Here is a 20,087-nt window from a genome sequence, read left to right on the forward strand (position 1 = left end):
GACGTCACGTTCCCCTTTTGGCACATTATTTCTTTATTATGTGCTCTATAATATCTATATTTACAAAGCCTGTGAAACAAATGTAGGAGAATTGTGGTTTTTCACTCTTGATTTAAATGATAGGTATCGGTGCATCAGTACAGTAGTTCATTCAGCACACAGTTACGAGTCACCAGTCGCGGTGGAAGCGCTGCTCCCGGGTCAGAGGATTAACCTCCGACCCAGAAGGCATAAGAGAGAGCAGCCCGGTGGATAAATCTGACCAAAATTAACACCCTGGATTTCTCCAGTCAACAATAAGACGGTAAAATGACACTTAGAGGGCACATCGTCCGTTATCTTCTCCTTCTTAAAGAGGACTTTGCTCTGGTTCCCGTAATAAGTTTTGTGTGGGGAAAAAAAGGTTAAAAAGGTATGGAAGTTGCTTTCTGTGTACGGCAGGCCTATTCTTATCTGTTCTCTACAATTCCACTGTCTGTGACCTGATCATTTTTGGTGCCTGATGACTGGCATGACAGACATGTATTAGTGTATACCCGTTTTTTTCATGGCTGTAAAAGCTGGGTTCAACAAACAGTGCACCAAAGTGCATGACAGATTTACACTGTATAACCCGTTTTACATTTTACAGGATATGATTTCATATGATCTCATAGCAATTTACCGAATCTTATAAATCGCCGTGGTGTCATAACATTATATTAAGAACTAGAAACTTAGATCATTATCTTGCAGTAAATACATCTGTCATTCATAAAGTCATTGAGGTAGCAATACAAGAGGAAGATTTTGTTCGTCTTGAACGCAGAAGCATTCCTCAATTTATTTGTATACTGCCTTACTTTTAGAACGAATTATGAATATACAATGGTATAACTTATTGGTAAATGTGAATACAGTGTTCTACTTCTACTGTTTGTATAAATGCACTTATTTAGAAATTGTTGGTTTGTTTGACTTACTTTTGCATTGCTACGATTATCCCTAACTTCATCGTGCATTTAAAATCTGTATTGTGACATTAATTCCAGGTATAGAAATGTTGATAGGATAACTTACTACTAAATAATTCCATCTATTAGTGTAATGTACAATTTTCTTGTGTTTCTGAGATGCGCGTCCTTTTTGAGAAAGGCATCTATTAAATGAATAAATGTAAATGTGATTGTACTCATGTCAAAAAAATAATTATGGTATATACTTCAAATAATAGAGTCAGTTAAATCCGAAAAGTTTTACAATTGCAGGTGTCACCTGAAGGAACACGACTGTTTTGGGTGCTTTGGATCAACTAGTCGCAATGAACCAGTCACCAGTGCTCACAATTTCAAAGAAAAAAATGATTTAAAGCATTGGAAGTATCAAGCTGGAGTCCTGCTCAAAGATGAGTTTCCAGTAAGTGACAAATTCAGTGATCTATTGATATACAGCAAAATGTTGTTACTTAAGACAGGAATATTTTAGGGATAAAATATGGCATATTTGAAACATGCTGCATAGAAATAGAATGTAAAGCGTGACTGAAGAGGTACAGGGCCTTACTTCTCTCCGCGGAGTGATCCCTCCATGATGCCTCTGTGCGGCAGATCTTTTAATAGGCTCCAGTTCGGGGAGTGTAAACCCTGAAACTGCTGGACGTCTGTTCTCACGGTCAGACTATGCGCTTTTGGAAAAAATATGGGAATTATTACCAACCCAGCGCAGGCACGAGCATCATGAAAAACAAGGCACGAAGCGATTCAATTAATCAAATACGATGTAGATCCTCAGGCGTTTAAAATGTCTGTCCAACACTTAGGTGTTTTATTTCCAAGATTAGAAAATCTTGTCTTTTGAATGGTAGTTTTTATTTTTCTCTTTTGAGCAGAATTGGGAATCCATATAGATGCGTCCTGGTTTTGCTCCTTTCGCTCAGTTCCCCTCCAGAATCCGTCTTCTTCTCCATCCCCGATGTTCTCGAGACCTCCCGAGCTCGAGCGTCTCTCCCGGCGCTTCCTCCAGTGACTGCTCTCTCCTGTAATGACGTCAGTGGAGCAGCAGGGAGCCGGTTGACCAATCACAACCACGGCGGGGCGCGAGAAGTGCGCGTGAATGGCGTGTGTGCGCGCGCCTGTGTGTTTGGAGCATAGGCTACCGATAGTTTTTCTGCTCTGTTTCAACAATCAGTCGGTATTAAGGAGCAGCAAGTTAGACCCAATATCACACGTGAGACACACCGTTTAACTCATTTGTACTTACAAAAGTTTCACAAATAAGCTATGGTGCGTGTTTTATAATGTTACAATTGCGCAGTAACAAGAAGAATTGCAGAATTGTGTGTATCCGCACGTCACATTAAAAAAGATTGCATATATTTCATTAACATTATTGTTATAATCATTCAATATCATATAATCATTCACTGTTTTTAATATGTAAGGTTTCACTGAATATTCTAATTTGCCTCATATTTTGCGTATTTTCGTATTAGACTACTACTAGTACTACCCAACAGAATGGAAGCTTAAAAACGTTGTTTTTTTTGTGCTAAGAGTCATGTATTTCACACCGTTTACAAATAAATGAGCATAGCTGGAAACAAAATCAGATAAATACAGGGCAAATACTAGACCAGAAGAAGCAAAAACGAATTAATTTTCTTTGCCTGTACACATTAGGAAACATCCGAAAAGTCGCAAAAAGTGTGTAATCTGTGTGAACGATTTAACTGAAAAAACGGAAAACTGAATTCAGGAAAAGGTGGAATATATGTACGTTTGGAAAGGCAAAGGGCGAACCTGTGGTAATGTGATTGTACTGCTGACTAATGGAAATGTGTGAGTTTTGAGGTGCGCGGTGTAAATAGTGGTGGACAGTGAGTGTAACACAGTGACAGTCCTGTTCCCGCATAATTATTTCAATACTGGTCTCATTATGATCATAAAACAGACGATTACACGTTTGTGTCATTGTGTCTATTTGTAGTCACCGTGTGTTGTGTTCAGCTCAAGTTTATTATTCGTACATGACATGTGTCTGATAAACTTACTGAACAAGAAAGTAATGGAAATGATTACAACTTACTGACTTGTGCCTGTCGTTTATTTTGCACATTCTTTATATTTACGATAACATATTATTATCGAACAACTATAATATTAGTACGCAGTAGGTAGTATCCGCAGTTGGGCACTCGTGATAATGACTCCCTGCGTTTACTATGGAATTATTTCTGCTCCATTGGCGATGAAATAAAGACGCCAAGCCAACTTTCTGCCCCAGCATTTTCTCACCAGCCCCCGAAGAACCCCCCATGCCATCTCATTGTTTGTCTTTATTTCCCAGTACCGTCACATAGTTGGCGAACGTGTCCTGAAATTTAACTGCATCGAAATTCATGACTCGAAGCCCATTAATGGCTCTTTGTCCTCACCATGGAAGTGACCGCCAAGTAAACTTGAGCCACCATGGCCTCCCTTCCTGCACCCGCATTCCTTTTGAAATATTATTATCATTAACGTTTATTTTGGTGACGCCTTTGACCACAACCACTTACAACGTCAGATAAGAAATGTTACAGCGGTTACTTTGTCCACTTACACAGCAGTGTATTTTTACTGCAGGATTTCAATGCAGGGAAAATCCTTCGTTGAAGAACCGGTGCGTTTCGTACGAGAGACCTTCCGATTGCAAGGCCACTGCTCTAACCAAGACATGAGCATACTTGCTGCCTAAATACATACCTCTCTAGGTTTTTACTGCACGTCCTGATAGTAAATCCCTGCACAGGTCTATCAAGAGAGCTGACGGACGAGCCCCCGGCGGCGTTCCAACGCGCTCATTTAGCTCCCACTTGGGTGTTGGCGAATAGCAATTTTGCTCCCCCAATCAAAGACAAGTGTCAAATGCAGTTCCATCTGCCAAGATCAAATGAGAACAAACATTTTCGCTCACATGCTTATGTCTTCTTTATATTTCACTCCTCGTCCAAAGTTATTTATTATTACAATAACTGCACTAAACAAAACGCAGACGTCATCAACACGACGAATCCTCAGGTTCAGGAAAATTTTGTAGAGGGCACGTAGATGCTCCCCGCCATACGTCTTTTCCTTGTGCATGAACCGTATGTTGGTCTATTTTGGCTAAGTAAAGTGGGATCGATGTATAAGGGCATATATATAATATGACCTTAATATATGCAGAAGGTATATAGAAATAATAATGTGATGTGTCAAAATTGGGGGCGACATTGGATTGTTAGGCAGCAGTCTAGTGGCACTGCTAACGACTGCGATTATTACTGTAAGGGCTGCGATGTATTACAGTTTTACTGGCATTACAAATATGAGATCTGCTCAAACTGCAAATAGCACTATTCCGTTAATTTGGAAATTGGTGCTGAGCTGTTTCTCGTGTCCGATTTTATCTGCAGTTGTTTGTTCATGACGACTCAGTGTTGGGCTTTTCAGGAAGAGAACATATTGTGGATGACAAAACGAAAAAAATTATATTTAATATCTCGAATATGGCCTGCGACATGAAGCTGATGGACAACATCCCATATGAAGGACAATAATTATATCTTTAACACCTGTATGCAGGTGAAACTATTATTTTCGATCTAAACTGCTGGAAATAGTTACTAACTACTGTATAATCCATTAATCCATTCCGTCAGACAACGCCAAGGCTTCCATAATCGATTTGCTTTGTTTTTTAAATTTCTATTTAACGCTTGTGTTTTGTTATTTAGTCTTATAACTGAAAACTACTTTGTAACAAAACTAAATAAAAGAAACATACTTAAGGCTTTAAGGTACAGAATAAAATTAATCACCGAGAAGAAACAGAAAACACATTAGTCAAGAGCTGTGTATAAAGAGTGGGAAAAATTAGAATGAAACAATATTTTGTCAGATTTATCAATGACGAAGCAATAGAGACGTACAGTAGTAAAAAAGTACAGTGTATCTAACGATGGAATGTATGATTCCATCATATCCCTATGTATTTTGATTAATATGGTGTTTTAATTACCATTCTACTTTTATTGTAATTTCAGTTTTGCGTTTCTTATTATTTATTCATTTAGCAGACGCGTTTTCTCCTAAGCGACGTGTAGTGTTTAACATCTTAGAATTAGTGACACTTTAGTAAAGCTGGGTACCTTTTCACGGTCAGTACCTGGCTCAAGGGTACGACAGCAGGGTCCGGCTCCTTCTAATGTACGACGACCTGCTGCCAGCAGTAGTTACTGTGTATCTGCACACACTACACTGCTAAGAACATTTATCTATAAAATTGCGTGAGTGAGTTAGGGATTAATTTGTATATTGCCTACATCACGGTGTATCAGAATGGAGGAATACATTTTCAGCTCGTGGGTGCTGAGGAGCTTATTGATTATTATTACTGAGGTTGTCCCTCGGGGCCACTTTGCAGAGCCCCCCGAGGGCCAGCGGGACAGCGCAGGGGATCATAAAGATCAGCCAGGTTCTTGACATCTGCCCCTTCTCCTTTGTTAAATGTACATTAAATACTCGTCTCCCCTGAACAGTCCAGCCTCAGTTCGGAAGAGGTTAGTTAGGTTAAACTAACTGCTTGTGTATTCTTTGTGGCACATATTACAAGCCTATTATTGGATTGTTATAACCAATTGAACTATTATCAACATCGACAGAAGATGCTCTTCATGAGTGAAACTAACATTTAATCATTACTATGTCATATTTGAAATGTCTTTACCATCACACTACATGGGGTCCTTTAACTGTTTTCAAAACAATGTTGTCGCGATAAACCGTCACTAGTCTTATCAATAAATCGTTTATTAACTGCACTTTATGTAATACCAATAAATATTTCTTTGCCTGTGCAGCCTGTAGTAAAGGTTAACTCATAAGATTAGAGTTAGAAAAATTAGAAAAATGTTACTTTATTATTGTGATGCGGTGCAAAGCTCAATAGAGGTTCCTTCGACTGAACTGTGCAGTTTGGTTTTATACATCACAAAGTAAATTTGAGAGATTACCACAGCCCAATAATCAGCAATTATGTGGAAAATGTGCAGCTTGCTTAGACATTACTGACCTCCAGCCCAGCACTTGAGTTTTTCTTTCCCTTTTTAACTTCACTTCCATATTACAGATACATAGATAACTATATGCACTGGACAGCACTCATTTAATATTAATGACTCATTAATGTAATTTTCAAGGGGACATAAAATGAGGGATTTAAGAGGCAGAGCGCCACCCAAATCCTTCACCAATTTTTGTCTGAACAAGAGGAAAACCGTCTTGAGTCTTCGAAACACGGTAATTTCGCTGAAAGAAACAATTAAACAACACAGCTTCATTTCGACTGGTAGCACAGTGGTTTAACGCACTGCCTTTGGACCCAAGGTCGCAGGTTCAAATCCCACCTTCAGATGTCGTACCCTTGAGCAAGGTACTCACCCTAAATTGCTCCAGAGATTACCCAGATGTAGAAATATGTAAGTAATTGCAGGTGGCTTAACGCTGTAAGTCGCTTTGGAGAACAGCGCCAGCTAAATGAAGTAATGTCAACTGTATATATTTTGCTGCGCATATAGTGGCCTCCAGTATGATTGCAGGCTAACATAAGGTTAGGACAGTGCGATCAGAGTACATAGTATGAGATCATAGTGCTTGTTAATTAAAAAAGTAATTAATTATTCTGTTATTAATATTTGTGGGTTGCTTTATGGTCAGTGAGGCCTGCTGCAGATCTTGCTATAATGAAAAAAGGATCTTACAGTATTTTGCTTTGTCATACACCGATAAATCATATTCATGCAACTTAAAAGTAATTTTTAAAAATCCATTAAAAATGTAAAATCTGTGAAAATTTTGAATAATTTTCGGTAATCGTGTTTTAAATATTATCACAAGTGTTTTCTGAGTTTTTTTGCATAATAAATTAATGCCAAGTGTCCTCAGCCTCAACAGCATTACACCGGTAACGCTGTTACTGGCTATTTATGTAAAATTATATATACAGTAATCATGAGTTATGTGTAACATTTCGATTAATACTTTAGTTCTTTCAGTGTTTAGAACTTAATGGTGCACGGAATCTATATCATTTGTGATACACTAAGAAAAATAGCGCTTTCAGTTAAAGACAGTAAAGCGCGGCTAAATGAGTTTATTACCTTTTCTTTTGTCTTCTAAAAATAATGCTTATACATTTCATTAGCTTCCGAATTCTAAACCCCACCGCTAAGGATTATTATGGAAATTGCATCGTATGAAAAATATGAAATGTATGGAATATACTTTTGCACGTTATGATGAATAATTATAAAATGATGCAAAAAACATACAACCCGATTTACCCGGTACTGGTCTACCTACACATTCATTTCAAGAACGCTGTAATTTAATAAGCATATTGAAATATAGCAAAACAAACAAGTGTGCTCACTGGAAAAGCAGTTATGTTGGTTTAATTAGAGAATATTGCTATTTTGTCAAAATAAAAATTAATATCACATACTAAAACACGTATATTAACCACATTAAAAAAATGTAATTACACAATTCGATTAATGTAAAGTTTATTCCTAAAATGTATATTTTTTCTCTTGTTTATCGAGGTCAGTTTATAACCTATATAAGCAAAGTGATAAAATACAAAGCATTCTTGCCAAATTGCTAATAATTTCAGAGAGAAGGGGGGACCGTATTCGGGTTTGTTTGTTGAGCAATTCGTCTATATTATCAGAAAACGCAATTTAAGAAAAGAACATGTTTTTCTCAAACGGAGTAATTCATTGCGACTCTAAATTTGTGTTTTAATTGGCTAACTGCATAATTAGCCAAACATTATTTTCCTGTCGATTAATGTGATCCATAGAGAGCTATCGTTAAGTCGCAGTATCATATACGACTCAGTTACAAGGAGGATGGACGCACCTTTGTACAGGCTAAGGGCACAGGTGGAGAACACATCACTCTGAGATGTCTCTGCCAACGTGCTCTGCACGTGTCCACATGGACGCCAATGGACTGAGCTACAACAAAAAGAACCAAATATCATCAGTATGCGGTGCCTGAGCCCCATTCTGTTTAAGGTAACTGCAAATCAACACTACCCTCTAGCGGCAGGATATTGAAAGCGCACAGAAACGGAAGCACGCTGTAATATGTGTTTTTTTATTATATTTATTTAAAATGTATGTCGCTCATATCTTCATCCAAGGCAACGTTTTTCTACAGCGATTCACCTGTTTATACAGCAGTGTATTCTTACTAGAGGAATTTAAGGTAAGTAATTTCCTAAAGCATGCAAGAGAATTTAACCAAGATCGCACGACGTCATTTGGCTGTCCTTTTTTTTCTGCCAGCTCACAGGGGTCTCCAAGAATCTGAAGTATATACATGTCCATGGAATACGAATAAGTGACTCACGGAAGCACGTTTTTAATAGCACAAATTGATAATGTAATTTACAGTCCTAAATCCTCCAGAGGTGAGTGTTTAAATGCTGTTAAGGAACAGACAGAAAAACTTTTAAAGGTTCCCGAAAAGCAGGCTGCCATAGAACTTCCGTACCAGCGGTTGTCGCTGTGACGCACAATTGACCGCTGTTTGGCGGTGTCACGTGACTCGTGAAGAGGACGCCAGAGCGACGGGTCACAATGCGGGCTTCGCGTGGTCGAATCCGTAGGAACAGTGTCGAGAAGAAATTGTAAGCGCGATTGCAACGCTTAACTTTGCAGCTTGTCGAATTGGCCTTATTCCATCAAAAGTGCCAAATAAGCACGATTTAAATCTATATGAAACAAGTCCACATCCGCAGCATTATGTTCGCTGAGATTTCTTAACGTGTAAAGATGCACTCACTCCAGTCACAGACTAAGACTATTGGGATTGCAGATATACAGGAGGAAGTGGAACATTATCAGGAACTATTTTTACGTTTACACCGGATAAATGTTCAGCTCCTAAAGTAACTTTCAGGGTGAGATTTACGCTTTATGCTAGTCACGTTAACCAGCAGCTTGCAGAATTTGCATTACAAAACCGGACACTGCTGACCAGGCAAGTGACTGTCAGTTGGAGCTAAAAAAAGTTCTTTTTGTTTTTATTCATAAGAACAGTTTCTTTCATTCAAACTAATGCCTGAAACACTAAGCTGTGTTTAATTTAAATTGGTAGCGTACGTGGATGTATGTGTTGTTATGAAAAATGCCCACCATCTGGTTTTCAACATGATATAAATCAGCCAGTAAAAAAAAACTGCATGGTGTGTGAAGTTACAGTTAGGTGAGGATGCAGCTTCTCCTTTTGAGGCAGCCAGGTCTATGCAGGATCTTGGCCTCCATCACCAGCAGGTCACGATGGGGCTCTGCATGCAGGAGGGAGACATGTTCTTCTTCAAAACCTAAGACTGGACGGTCCTCCCAGACAAGACTGAACCCACTGAACATTCAGATGCTGTCCAAGAACTTACATGAGCAGATATTTTGTGAATCAGTGCCAGAGTACCAACAGGAAGATGTGGAGCGCAGCATACAGCACCTCAAGAAGCACCAGCTTTGGGGCAGAAAGACAGACCTGCTGCCTGATGTAGAGCTGCGCCTACCTCTCATGTATGGCAGCAACATTGATGAACATTTCAGTGTTCTTGCTCAGAAACAGAGCTTGCCTTACCTGGAAACAGCCAATCTGCTCCTCCAAGCTCGCTTGCCTCAGCTGCCTGAAGAGTGGACTTGGAAGGTGGGCTGGACCCGCTATGGTCCTAATGGAGAATACCATAGTGTGGACTTCCCAGAGGAGAAGGCACTGGTGGTTGATGTAGAAGTATGCATGTCTGATGGACAGTGTCCAACGCTAGCTGTTGCTGTTTCCCCTACAGCCTGGTGAGAGCAGTAGTTTGGGCATGGGTCACAGATCAGTCTTTTGTTATTTTCTAGAGTAAATTTCACAAGCAAGATTTGGCAGAGTGCCTTATTTGTTACTTTACTTGAATCAAACTATAGAGAACATATAAATATGGATAAAATATGTAAATGACCGTTGGCTGCAATATTGCTAAGCTTATACCTTCCAAGCTTGCATGTATGCACCTACTGAGCAGTGACTTAAAAACGTTTAGATGAACAGTGCACAAAAATTTTCAAAATGTGTTTATCTTCAAGTTCAGATGAGCATTTGTTGGTAAATTGTGGTTTGTAGGAGGTGTTCAGTTCTGGTCACATGAATGCATGTTGCGTGCTTGGGATTTCTAAGGTACTCATGGTGCAGCAGAAGACTGATAGAAGAGCGATACACTTGGTCCAGCCAGCTAACTCTTTCTGACCTCATCCCACTGGAGACAACGTGCAACTGCAGCCATCCGGCCAAAAATGTTTGGCAAGAGAGACTGGTGGTGGGACACAATGTCAGCTTTGACCGTGCACACATCAAAGAGCAGTACCTTCTGAAGGTGAACGTGCATAATGTAGCTTTGACTGTGTTGTTTCCCTTTCCACTTATTTGATGGAAATTGTCATTTTTGCACACTCTTGGTTTAATGAGTGATATGTTTTCTGGATGTAGGGATCAAGAATGCGTTTCCTGGACACCATGAGCATGCACATGGCCATCTCTGGACTCACAGGGTTCCAGCGCACCCTCTGGATGGCCAGCAAGCACGGAAAGAGGCGTGGTCTACATGAGGTTAAAGAACACATAAAAAAGACTGGCAAACGCAGGGAAGGATCTATGGTTAGTCTGCTTGTAATCACTGAAGAATTTTAAGCATATGTATTAAAAGTCTACAATGGGCAAAGGTGATTATGCATGATGTGTAGTTTAGGAAAACAGAACAATTAAATTTTGTTGGGCCTTCTAGATAATTTGTAATATGCCTTTATGTCTGTGTGAGAAGATAGGTTCATGGGACTGGGTCAATATCAGCAGCATTAATAACCTGGCAGATGTCCATGCACTCTATGTTGGTGGGGAGCCTCTGGAGAAAGAGGCTAGAGAAGTCTTTGTTAAAGGCAGCATGGCTGATGTTAGGGACAACTTCCAGGTGAGCACTCCCAAATGACCATTTATCCATTCATAAATCAGAAGCATTCTGGCCTGTGCTACCAAGTTGCTGATGTGTTCCTTGCCTTGCCAGACCTTAATGAAATATTGTGCATCAGATGTGTTGGCCACACACCAGGTATTCACAAAGCAGCTGCCCATCTTCATGGAAAGGTAAGGTGAAGTAAGATGTTTTGTGTTTTTTTTTTTTTTTTTTCCTTCCAGTTGGTCCCTGGTACCACCACAGCCTCATCTGCTACCTTCTTCTGTAATTCAGGTGCCCACACCCAGTGTCATTTGCTGGGATGCTGGAGATGGGAGTGTGCTACCTGCCTGTCAATCAGAACTGGGGGCGGTACTTGGAGGATGCCCAGGGCATGTTTGAGGAGCTGGAGCGAGAGATGAAGAAATCTCTCATGAACTTGGCAAATGATGCCTGTCAACTGTTGCAAGATCAGAGGTCAGAAAATGTTTCAGAGATGGGTCTTGGGTAACAGATGTTTTATGTTGTATTTGTATGTGTTGATTATTCTTGTAGGTATAAAGAAGATCCCTGGCTTTGGGACCTTGAGTGGGATGTTAAAGAATTTAAGCTGAAGAAGACTGTGTCAAGAAAGAAGAAAGAAGCCAAATCAGAGTCATTCACTATTCCCAGCAGTGCCAAGAGGGACTGGGAGGAAGGTCAGGTCTTCAGATTAACATTTTTGGACGGTTAAGCAAGTTGATCTCAGAGCTAGTGAGACATCTGTGCTTGTATTTTCTGTGATTGTCGTATTGTTGGGAGTTACGCTAGTTTAGTAAGATTAGGCAGCCAAGATTTCCATGTAGGTGTTTTCTGATATTAGATCCAGGGCCTCCTACAGAAGAGGAGGAGGCTGGCCCCTGTCCTGAAGGATTGCTGCTGGAGAAGCTGAAGGAGACTGCGAATCTCCTTCCCAAGAGGAGGCAACACCTCCCTGGGCACCCTGGGTAAGTTGTGTCCTTGGGCAGCACTTCAGGTCCCCCTGTGGAACTCCTTGGAATTGCCCATACAGACATGTGCTTAGACTGTCTACCTCTTTCACCTCAGGTGGTATCGCAAGCTCTGCATGAAGATGTCAGAGGATGCCTGGTCTCCTGGACCCAATCTGATCAGCCTACAAATGCGGGTCACCCCGAAGCTGATGGGGCTGACATGGGATGGCTTCCCTCTGCACCACACTGAAGAGCACGGTTGGGGCTACCTGGTTCCTGGGAGGAAAGATAACCTGGAAACTGTGGAGGATAGCGAGGAGCCAGTGTGTCCTCACAGGTGCGCAAGGATTTAGAGAAGGTGGCTACATAAACACGGGGACTGGAAGGATATGAGAAAGCTGCATGATTACAAAGATAAGGGGTAGTGTAAGAGGATACATTAATATGGATGTCGAGAGGAAATGAGAAAGCTACAAAACAGTTTTGATAGTCATTGATACTCTGGTAATTTGTAGAGCCATTGAGGAGCTGTACAGAGACTATTGTGAGCGCAATGGAAAGGAGCAGAGGCAACACATGGACAGCCCTATCTCTGAGGACCTGATGTTGACTGACAACGGAGTGTGGCAGACAGTAAGAATCTTTACGAACACGTGCACAGCGCACCAATAACGCACATTGATGAGATGCAGAGTATGTGTTTCCCACTGTTACATGTAGGTGGAGGAACTGAGTCTTCTGGAGGAAGAGGAGGAAAGTGGAGCCAGAACTTCGAAGAGCAGAAGGATTGAGGTACAAGGTTTCTTCTCTGAGTCCTACCAAAGCAGATAAGCCTGTTTTATTAACCTTTTTGTAATACTTTCTTTAGAAAACACATGCTGCAGATTCTCTGTTAACTGAGAGCCTGTGTCCCTATCACCATGGCAATGGACCATACAATGATGTCAACATTCCTGGATGCTGGTTTTTCAAACTTCCGCATAAGGTGAGTTGGTGCTCACTGATGAAATGCATCGTATATGATATTCATTAATAGGGTGAAACGTGACTACCAAAAGCTGGGTTTGGTTGGCAGGATGGAAATGAAAACAATGTGGGTAGCCCATTTGCCAAGGACTTTTTATCCAAGATGGAAGATGGCACCCTGCAGGCCGGTCGAGGGGGCAGCAGTGCTGCCCGAGCTCTGGAGATCAACAAGATGATCTCGTTCTGGAGGAACGCACAGAAGAGGATTAGGTAATTGTTTCTCTGTTCTAGAAAATGGTAAAATGTGAAGGCTAGTCTGATCTAAGCTTCTTTTTTCTTATAACAGCTCCCAGAAAGTGGTGTGGCTAAGAAAGGCGGAGCTGCCTTCTGCTGTGAAGAGGTAAGGCTCTTGTTTTAAGCTGCCTAAATGTATTTATAAATGTTTTGCCATTGATTTTACTTTGCATTTTCTTGTTGGTTGTCTATAACATGGATATTTGTATTACAGTGTTTCGGTAATGAGTTTTTGAAGATACAATTATTTTGAATAGTTTTTTCTTAACGTTATTTGCAAAAATATGCAGTGCAAATACAGTTGTTGTTGGCAGTTAAATGCACCCAGGGGAAAGCGGTAAATATAGTTCAGTCTAATTCAAGTTATGGAGACCAGCCATATGGTTTTCTTGATAAGGGAGAGTGCAAAAGTAGCTTGCCATTTCCTCCTTCTGTGCATGTCTTTGGGTTTGATGCATGGGCAGAACATGGAAACTCCACACACCCTGAGCTGGATTTGAACATATAGCCAATGAAGCAGCCCAGGAAGTGTGAGGCATTAACATTTCCTGCTGCACCACTGTGAGACTAAACACTCAGAGTATAAATGTTGGACTGGATTAGTGCAGCTGGCTTCCACTGTGTTTACAACAGTTTTTACGGCTTTTGTCTGGTTTTGCTTAATGCTGGTAAGTAAGGTGGTGATGATGAATAACACACAGGATTGTGGCTAGCAGCAAGCATTCAACAGGAGTTTGCAGAGATAGTATATTTAAATTTATTTTAAATTAGTTTTAATTTCAGTGTTTTTCAAATTTAATAAAAGTTAATCTTAGAGAGCAAACTTTTGATTTAGTCTGTACTACTTTAGTTACATTTGTTTGGTTTTGATTTGTTCATTCCTTTGACACCACTCGGGTTCCTTTCCCCATGTGTCTTTGGATTTGTAATATGCAATATAAATACTTTTTCACTGGCCCACTTCTCACTTATGTATATAGTAAATCACAGTTGCACCAAAAGTCTTACCTTTGCTCATTTCTTTTGGTACCCATTCAAACCATTGGCGTTCAGACAACTTAATGTTACACTGTTACCCCAGGCGCCTAAAGAACATACCCAGGTTTTTACAGAACCTGCTTTATCACTATGTTTTTAGTGATTGTATTGATTGTATAGATAATAAAACAAATCAAATATGGTTAGATAACATGTTTTACATGCTTATGTGACAAATTAGTTGGCACTGAATAGGCAATTGTAGAAATTATATTTTTCACTTTCGCCGATTTTGAAGCAGACAATTTTGAGTTTCAAGTTAATAAATAATAAAAGTTCTGCAACAGATTGCCACCTTATCCACCGTGTTTTCAGGATATGCTCTGAAATGCACCAACCTTGCATGGGATGAGCATTTGAGGAAATTGGAACAAAGTCTTAAAACAAAATTTTATTATAGCTTTATCTGAAGTTTTAGCAGAACCTAGACCATCAGATGTTTGTATGGAAGGACATTTGAATTAAGCTTTTATTAGTTGTGATGTACAGTTCTGTGAAAAAGTATTTGCCCCATCGTGATTTTCTCTGTTTTTGTGTATATCATACTAAATTGTTTCAGAAATTAAAGTAAAATCTAACACAAAGGCAACATGAGTAAACACAGAATACAGTTTATTAAATGATAATGTTGTTTGTTGAAGCAAAAAAGTTTTCCAATATCAACTGGACCTGTGTGAAAATTTACTTGCCCCCATAGTAGATTTCCCCAAATCTATGAAACTGCATTAATAAATATCAAAAAAGCCAATAATGGGGTTCAGCTGGACTAGATGCAACCAGGCCTGATTACTGCCAGCCCTGTTCAATCAAATCAACACTTAAACAGAAACTTTTTCCAACAGCATGAAGTTGGTAAAAGGTCTTACCCAGTAACACACGTTGTGCCAAAGTTGAAAAAAATTCCAGAAACAATGAGAAAGAAGGTGATTGAAATACAGCAGTCTGGGAAGGATTACGTAGCTATTTCAAAGGCTTTGGGACTCCAAATAACCACAGTGAGAGCCATTATCTCCAAATGGAAAAACACGGCACAGTAGTGAACCTTCCCAGAAATAGCCGACCTTCCAAAATTCCACCAAGAGCACAGCGACGACTCATCCAGGAAGTCACAAAAGAGCCAAGGACAACATAGAAGGAACTACAGGCTTCTCTTGCAACAAGTAAAGGTCACTGTCATGACTCCACTATCAGAAAGACACTTGGCAAAAATGGCATCCATGGAAGAGTGGCAAGGTGAAAACCACTGCTAACCCAGAAGAACATTAAGGCTTGTCTGAATTTTGCTAAAACACACCTTGATGATCCTCAAACCTTTTGGGAGAATGTTCTGTGGACTGATGAGTTGAAAGTGGAACTGTTTGGAAGATGGATCCCGTTACATCTGGCATAAACCAAACACCAAATTCCACAAAAAGAACATCATACCTATGGTCAAGCATGGTGGTCCACCTCTGAATGGCTCAAAAAAGCAAAATTAAAGTCCTTACTTGAACCCAATTGAGATGCTGTGGCAGGACCTTAAACGTGCAGTTCATACTCAAAAACCCTCCAATGTGGCTGAACTAAAGCAGTTCTGCAAAAAAAGAGTGGGCCAAAATTCTACCACAGCGCTGTGAAAGACTGATTTCCGGTTATCAGAAGGGTTTTGTTGCAGTTATTGCTGCTAAAGTTGGCACAACCATATTTTAAGTTTAAGGGGGCAATTAGTTTTTCACATGGGTGATAGGTGTTGGATAACTCTTTTTGCTTCAACAAAAACTAAAAATTCCAAACTGTATTCTGTGTTTACTCAGGTTGCCTTTGTTTTATGTTGTTTCGTTTGAAGATCTAAAACTGTTTAATATAAGATATACATAAAAACAGAATAAATCAGGATGGATGAAATACTCTTTCACAGCACTGTAGTGGTTGGATTTGTGAGATAAGTTACAGATGGGCTTCTGTTCCATTGTTTGTAAGTTGAGGATTCAGTGTAATTAGGAAAGTAAGTTACGGCTGTCAAGAGAATGTCTTATCTGGAGTAGAAACTGAACTTTTAATGGTGACTTGTTTCCTTTGTCAGACGCACAGATTTTGATGAGGAGGGTCAGTATGGTGCCATTTTGCCCCAGGTCATCACAGCAGGCACTGTAACCCGTAGGGCTGTGGAACCCACCTGGCTGACTGCTAGCAATGCCAGGGTAAGTGGCAGCAAATTCCTGTACATCCCTCTGTTGATACTGTGATGGTGGGCTTTGAAGTGTGATACCAGTACCTTTAAATGCCTATAATCATGATATAATAATGGTGTCCTTGGCAGCATGACCGCGTGGGAAGTGAGCTGAAGGCCATGGTGCAGACGCCTCCAGGCTATCACCTGGTGGGGGCAGATGTGGACTCCCAGGAACTGTGGATTGCTGCCATCCTTGGGGATGCCCAATTTGCTGGCATGCATGGTAGTCATACACTAGATAACTTCTGATACAAATAAATAGTTTGCATAAAATGTATTTTGTTAAAAATAACTCGTGTTGCAGTTAAGCTTTGATAAGCAGTGGCTATAACTGTACCGGGACAGCCGGTAATGTAGTGGTTAGAGCTGCTGCCTTTGGACTCACAGGTTTGAGCTTCACCGCAGGCTGTAGTACCCTTGAGCATGGTACTTATCTTGAAATTGCTCCTGTAAAATTACCTAGCTGCATAAATGGGTAGATACTTGAAACCATAACACCGTAAGTCGCTTTGGAGAAAAGCATCAGCTGAATTAATAAGTGTAATGTAGCTGAATGTCAGTGACTGAAGAAGCAGATTACTCTTATCGACAGGCTGCACAGCTTTTGGCTGGATGACTCTTCAGGGTAAGAAGAGTCAAGGAACTGACCTGCACAGCCGTACTGCTGAAGCTGTGGGCATCAGTCGTGAACATGCCAAGGTCTTGAACTATGGGCGCATCTACGGTGCTGGCCGGTCCTTTGCAGAGCGCCTGCTTATGCAGTTCAACCATCGACTCAGCCAAACCGAGGCTGCTGCCAAGGCAAAACACATGTATGCTGTCACTAAGGGGCTGCACAGGTACTGTCCCTCATAGCTGGAGCTTTGCTTGTGAGTCCAAACTGGTTTAGTAGGAGTGAGTTCTCAGATTAGCTTATGGCTATTGTCTCTCTGTATTGCTTAGGTACAGGCTGTCAGAGGAAGGTGAGTGGCTGGTAAAGGAGCTGCAACTGCAACTGCAACTGCAGGTGGCAAGGGATAAAGATGGATTAGTGTCACTCCAGGAGCTACGCAGGATCCAGAGGGTAGCATCACAGAGGTTCGTTTGCTCAGCCCAGGCCATACACAAAGCACTGCAGCCTTACAGAAGTTTGATATAGGATGCTCCTGCTGATATTATTTATTCTTGATAAAATTTTCTCCATAGTTCTGCAAAGAGAATGTGGGATGTCAAGGGACAACGGCTGTGGACAGGGGGTACTGAATCAGAGATGTTCAACAAACTGGAGAGCATTGCACACTCTGCGGAGCCGTGTACCCCAGTGTTGGGCTGTCGCATCAGCCGGGCATTGGAGCCAGAAGCTGTAAAAGATGAGGTGAGTTAGAGGCGAGATTTGTTCTGGGGAGGAAGATTTGGCTTACTCTCGGTCCTGTTCGTCCCAGCTGGGAAATAAGGAAGATTTAGCACACTTCATTAATAAAACTCCATTAAAAAAGCCACTGCATGTGAACATGTTAATAAAGTTAGGATGACAATGTTTCAGTTCATCACCAGCCGGGTCAACTGGGTGGTACAGAGCTCTGCGGTAGATTATCTTCACCTGATGCTGGTGGCTATGCGGTGGCTGCTGGAGGAATATGACATAGATGGACGCTTCTGCATCAGCATCCATGATGAAGTGCGCTACTTGGTGAATAGTGAAGACCGCTACCGTGCAGCTCTCGCACTCCAGATCACCAACCTTCTGACACGGTCAGTGTTCCCTCCATTGCCCAGATACCCACATGGTCAAGGATCACTTGTGTTTATGTCTGTGCCTTTGTTACAAACAATTGATTTCTGATAATAAAGAAAATGTTTTGCTTCAACCTGGATAAAAGTGCCTGAGACTGACAAGGTGTTATAAGTATAATGTAATACACGTCACATGCATGTGTGCTGTAACCATTTTTGTGGTGGAAGACACACAGTTGAAGATTGTTAGATTAGGCCTCTGTTCTACTGAGTGTTGATCGGTTTTGTAGTCTTCTCCAAGCACATATTTGCATTACTGCCTGAGTATTATCTCAGCCTTAGCAAGACTGTCTGCTATTCAATTCAATTCACAAGAATCTCAGTAAATGGAAATAGAACCCAAGACTCAAACCATGGAATGTGACATGAAACTATCATGCATTTACATTACTGCTTGAAAGTATGTGAACCTCATGTGTTCCTTAGTTTTACCATGACATGGTTGAGCAGTCTTTCTCATTTGAGATAATAGGTATGTAATGACTGTTCTGTATGTTGCTTTAGAAGAGCGCTCTATAAAAATAAATTGAATTGAAATGTGTGTAGTAGACACAGTAGTGTAGGTGCAAAAATAAGTGAACCCCATGTTACACTGGTTAAAGGAGGTAAGTAGAATCATCTGTGTACATCAATTTAATTTTGTTTGTTTTATACAATAATGACTATCCCTATAGGGTTCACATACTTTCAAGCCGCACTGTATACAGTGGAAGTTTCACAACACATACGTTGTAGATACGTGGAACATTTGAAGAGACAAATTGTCAGGGCAACCAGTACCTTACACAGGACATACTTTGAGGAGAATCCAGCTCAGTAGATGTCATCACACTGAAATCTTAAGCTGAGTACAGTATAATTGACTGACTGCTTACATTTATTCGTTCAGCAGACACTTTTCTCCAAAGTGACTTCCAAGGAACTCTAATGTTAAAGAAATGGTGGCACAGTGAGTAGTGCTGCGAGAGGATATGGGTTCAATCTCCACTCAGTCGGTGCGGAGCTTGCATGTTCTCCCTGTGTCTGAGTGGGTTTCCTCTCACAGTCCAAAGACATGCTGTTCAGGTTCACCTATAGTGTGTGAGTGATAGAGCTAGTGTATTCTACTGATGTAGTGACCCATTGTAAGTCACCTTGGGTGAATAAGGTGTGGGCTGATAACACTAGTGTTCATTGGAAGCTGCTTTGGAGAAAAGTATCTGCTAAATAAATTTAAGAAATGGTAAGGGAAACCTGATTAACACTGGTGTTTGCGTTATATGTTTTAGATGTATGTTTGCCTACAAACTAGGCATGCAGGACCTGCCACAGTCTATAGCCTTCTTCAGTGCTGTAGACATTGACCAGTGTCTGCGGAAGGAGGTCACCATGGAGTGCTGCACCCCCTCTAACCCTACTGGCGTGCACCGGCGATATGGCCTTGCCCCAGGTGCAAACTCAGCTACTGCATGTACACAGTTTGAAACATTCTATGGCTGTATATATGATTCAAGGAATGAATACTGAACTTGTCATGCATAACTTTGATTCTTTAACAAGTGGAAATTAACATTTATTTGTTTACAACCTTTAAACCATTTAACCTTTGTGCAGGTAAAGCCCTGGATATTTACCAGCTCATTAAGCTGACCAAAGGCTCCTTGACCAAAGGAAAGTAGCAGATTCATGGCAATATCATCGATGCTGCCTTTCCAACTGCCGACCAACATTCTGCCAACATACTGGATGCAGAGGGACTTCCTCTACAAAACTGTCAAGAGCTTGTACTGTGCTGCCAGCTCAAACTGACAGATAAGGATAAAGGTGAAAAAAAAACTATGATC

The 20,087-nt window shown here is 40.7% G+C and overlaps 1 protein-coding gene across 1 annotated transcript; it reads left to right on the forward strand.

The window, feature by feature from the left end:
* The first annotated feature begins 9,096 nt into the window (after positions 1–9,096).
* polg (polymerase (DNA directed), gamma) lies at positions 9,097–19,935 on the forward strand. Its single transcript, XM_018765097.2, has 22 exons — positions 9,097–9,871; positions 10,242–10,437; positions 10,551–10,718; positions 10,882–11,028; positions 11,122–11,201; positions 11,305–11,487; positions 11,566–11,708; positions 11,873–11,996; positions 12,097–12,318; positions 12,497–12,614; positions 12,702–12,773; positions 12,850–12,966; positions 13,057–13,217; positions 13,294–13,347; positions 16,342–16,459; positions 16,579–16,714; positions 17,084–17,330; positions 17,434–17,568; positions 17,677–17,845; positions 18,014–18,222; positions 19,533–19,693; positions 19,858–19,935. The coding sequence occupies exons 1-22, from the start codon at positions 9,282–9,284 to the stop codon at positions 19,920–19,922; spliced, it is 3,615 nt and encodes a 1,204-aa protein (XP_018620613.1). The 5' UTR covers positions 9,097–9,281; the 3' UTR covers positions 19,923–19,935.
* Positions 19,936–20,087: the final 152 nt, after the last annotated feature.

Source organism: Scleropages formosus, chromosome 7, assembly GCF_900964775.1.
Source record: "Scleropages formosus chromosome 7, fSclFor1.1, whole genome shotgun sequence".
Taxonomy (NCBI): domain Eukaryota; kingdom Metazoa; phylum Chordata; class Actinopteri; order Osteoglossiformes; family Osteoglossidae; genus Scleropages; species Scleropages formosus.

Coding starts and splice junctions, on each gene's coding strand:
- polg (XM_018765097.2), top strand. CDS start 9,282: ATGCAGCTTCTCCTTTTGAGGCAGCCAGGTCTATGCAGGATCTTGGCC. Junction 12,615..12,701: donor ACAACGGAGTGTGGCAGACA/GTAAGAATCTTT, acceptor TGTTACATGTAG/GTGGAGGAACTGAGTCTTCT. Junction 19,694..19,857: donor GCGATATGGCCTTGCCCCAG/GTGCAAACTCAG, acceptor ACCTTTGTGCAG/GTAAAGCCCTGGATATTTAC.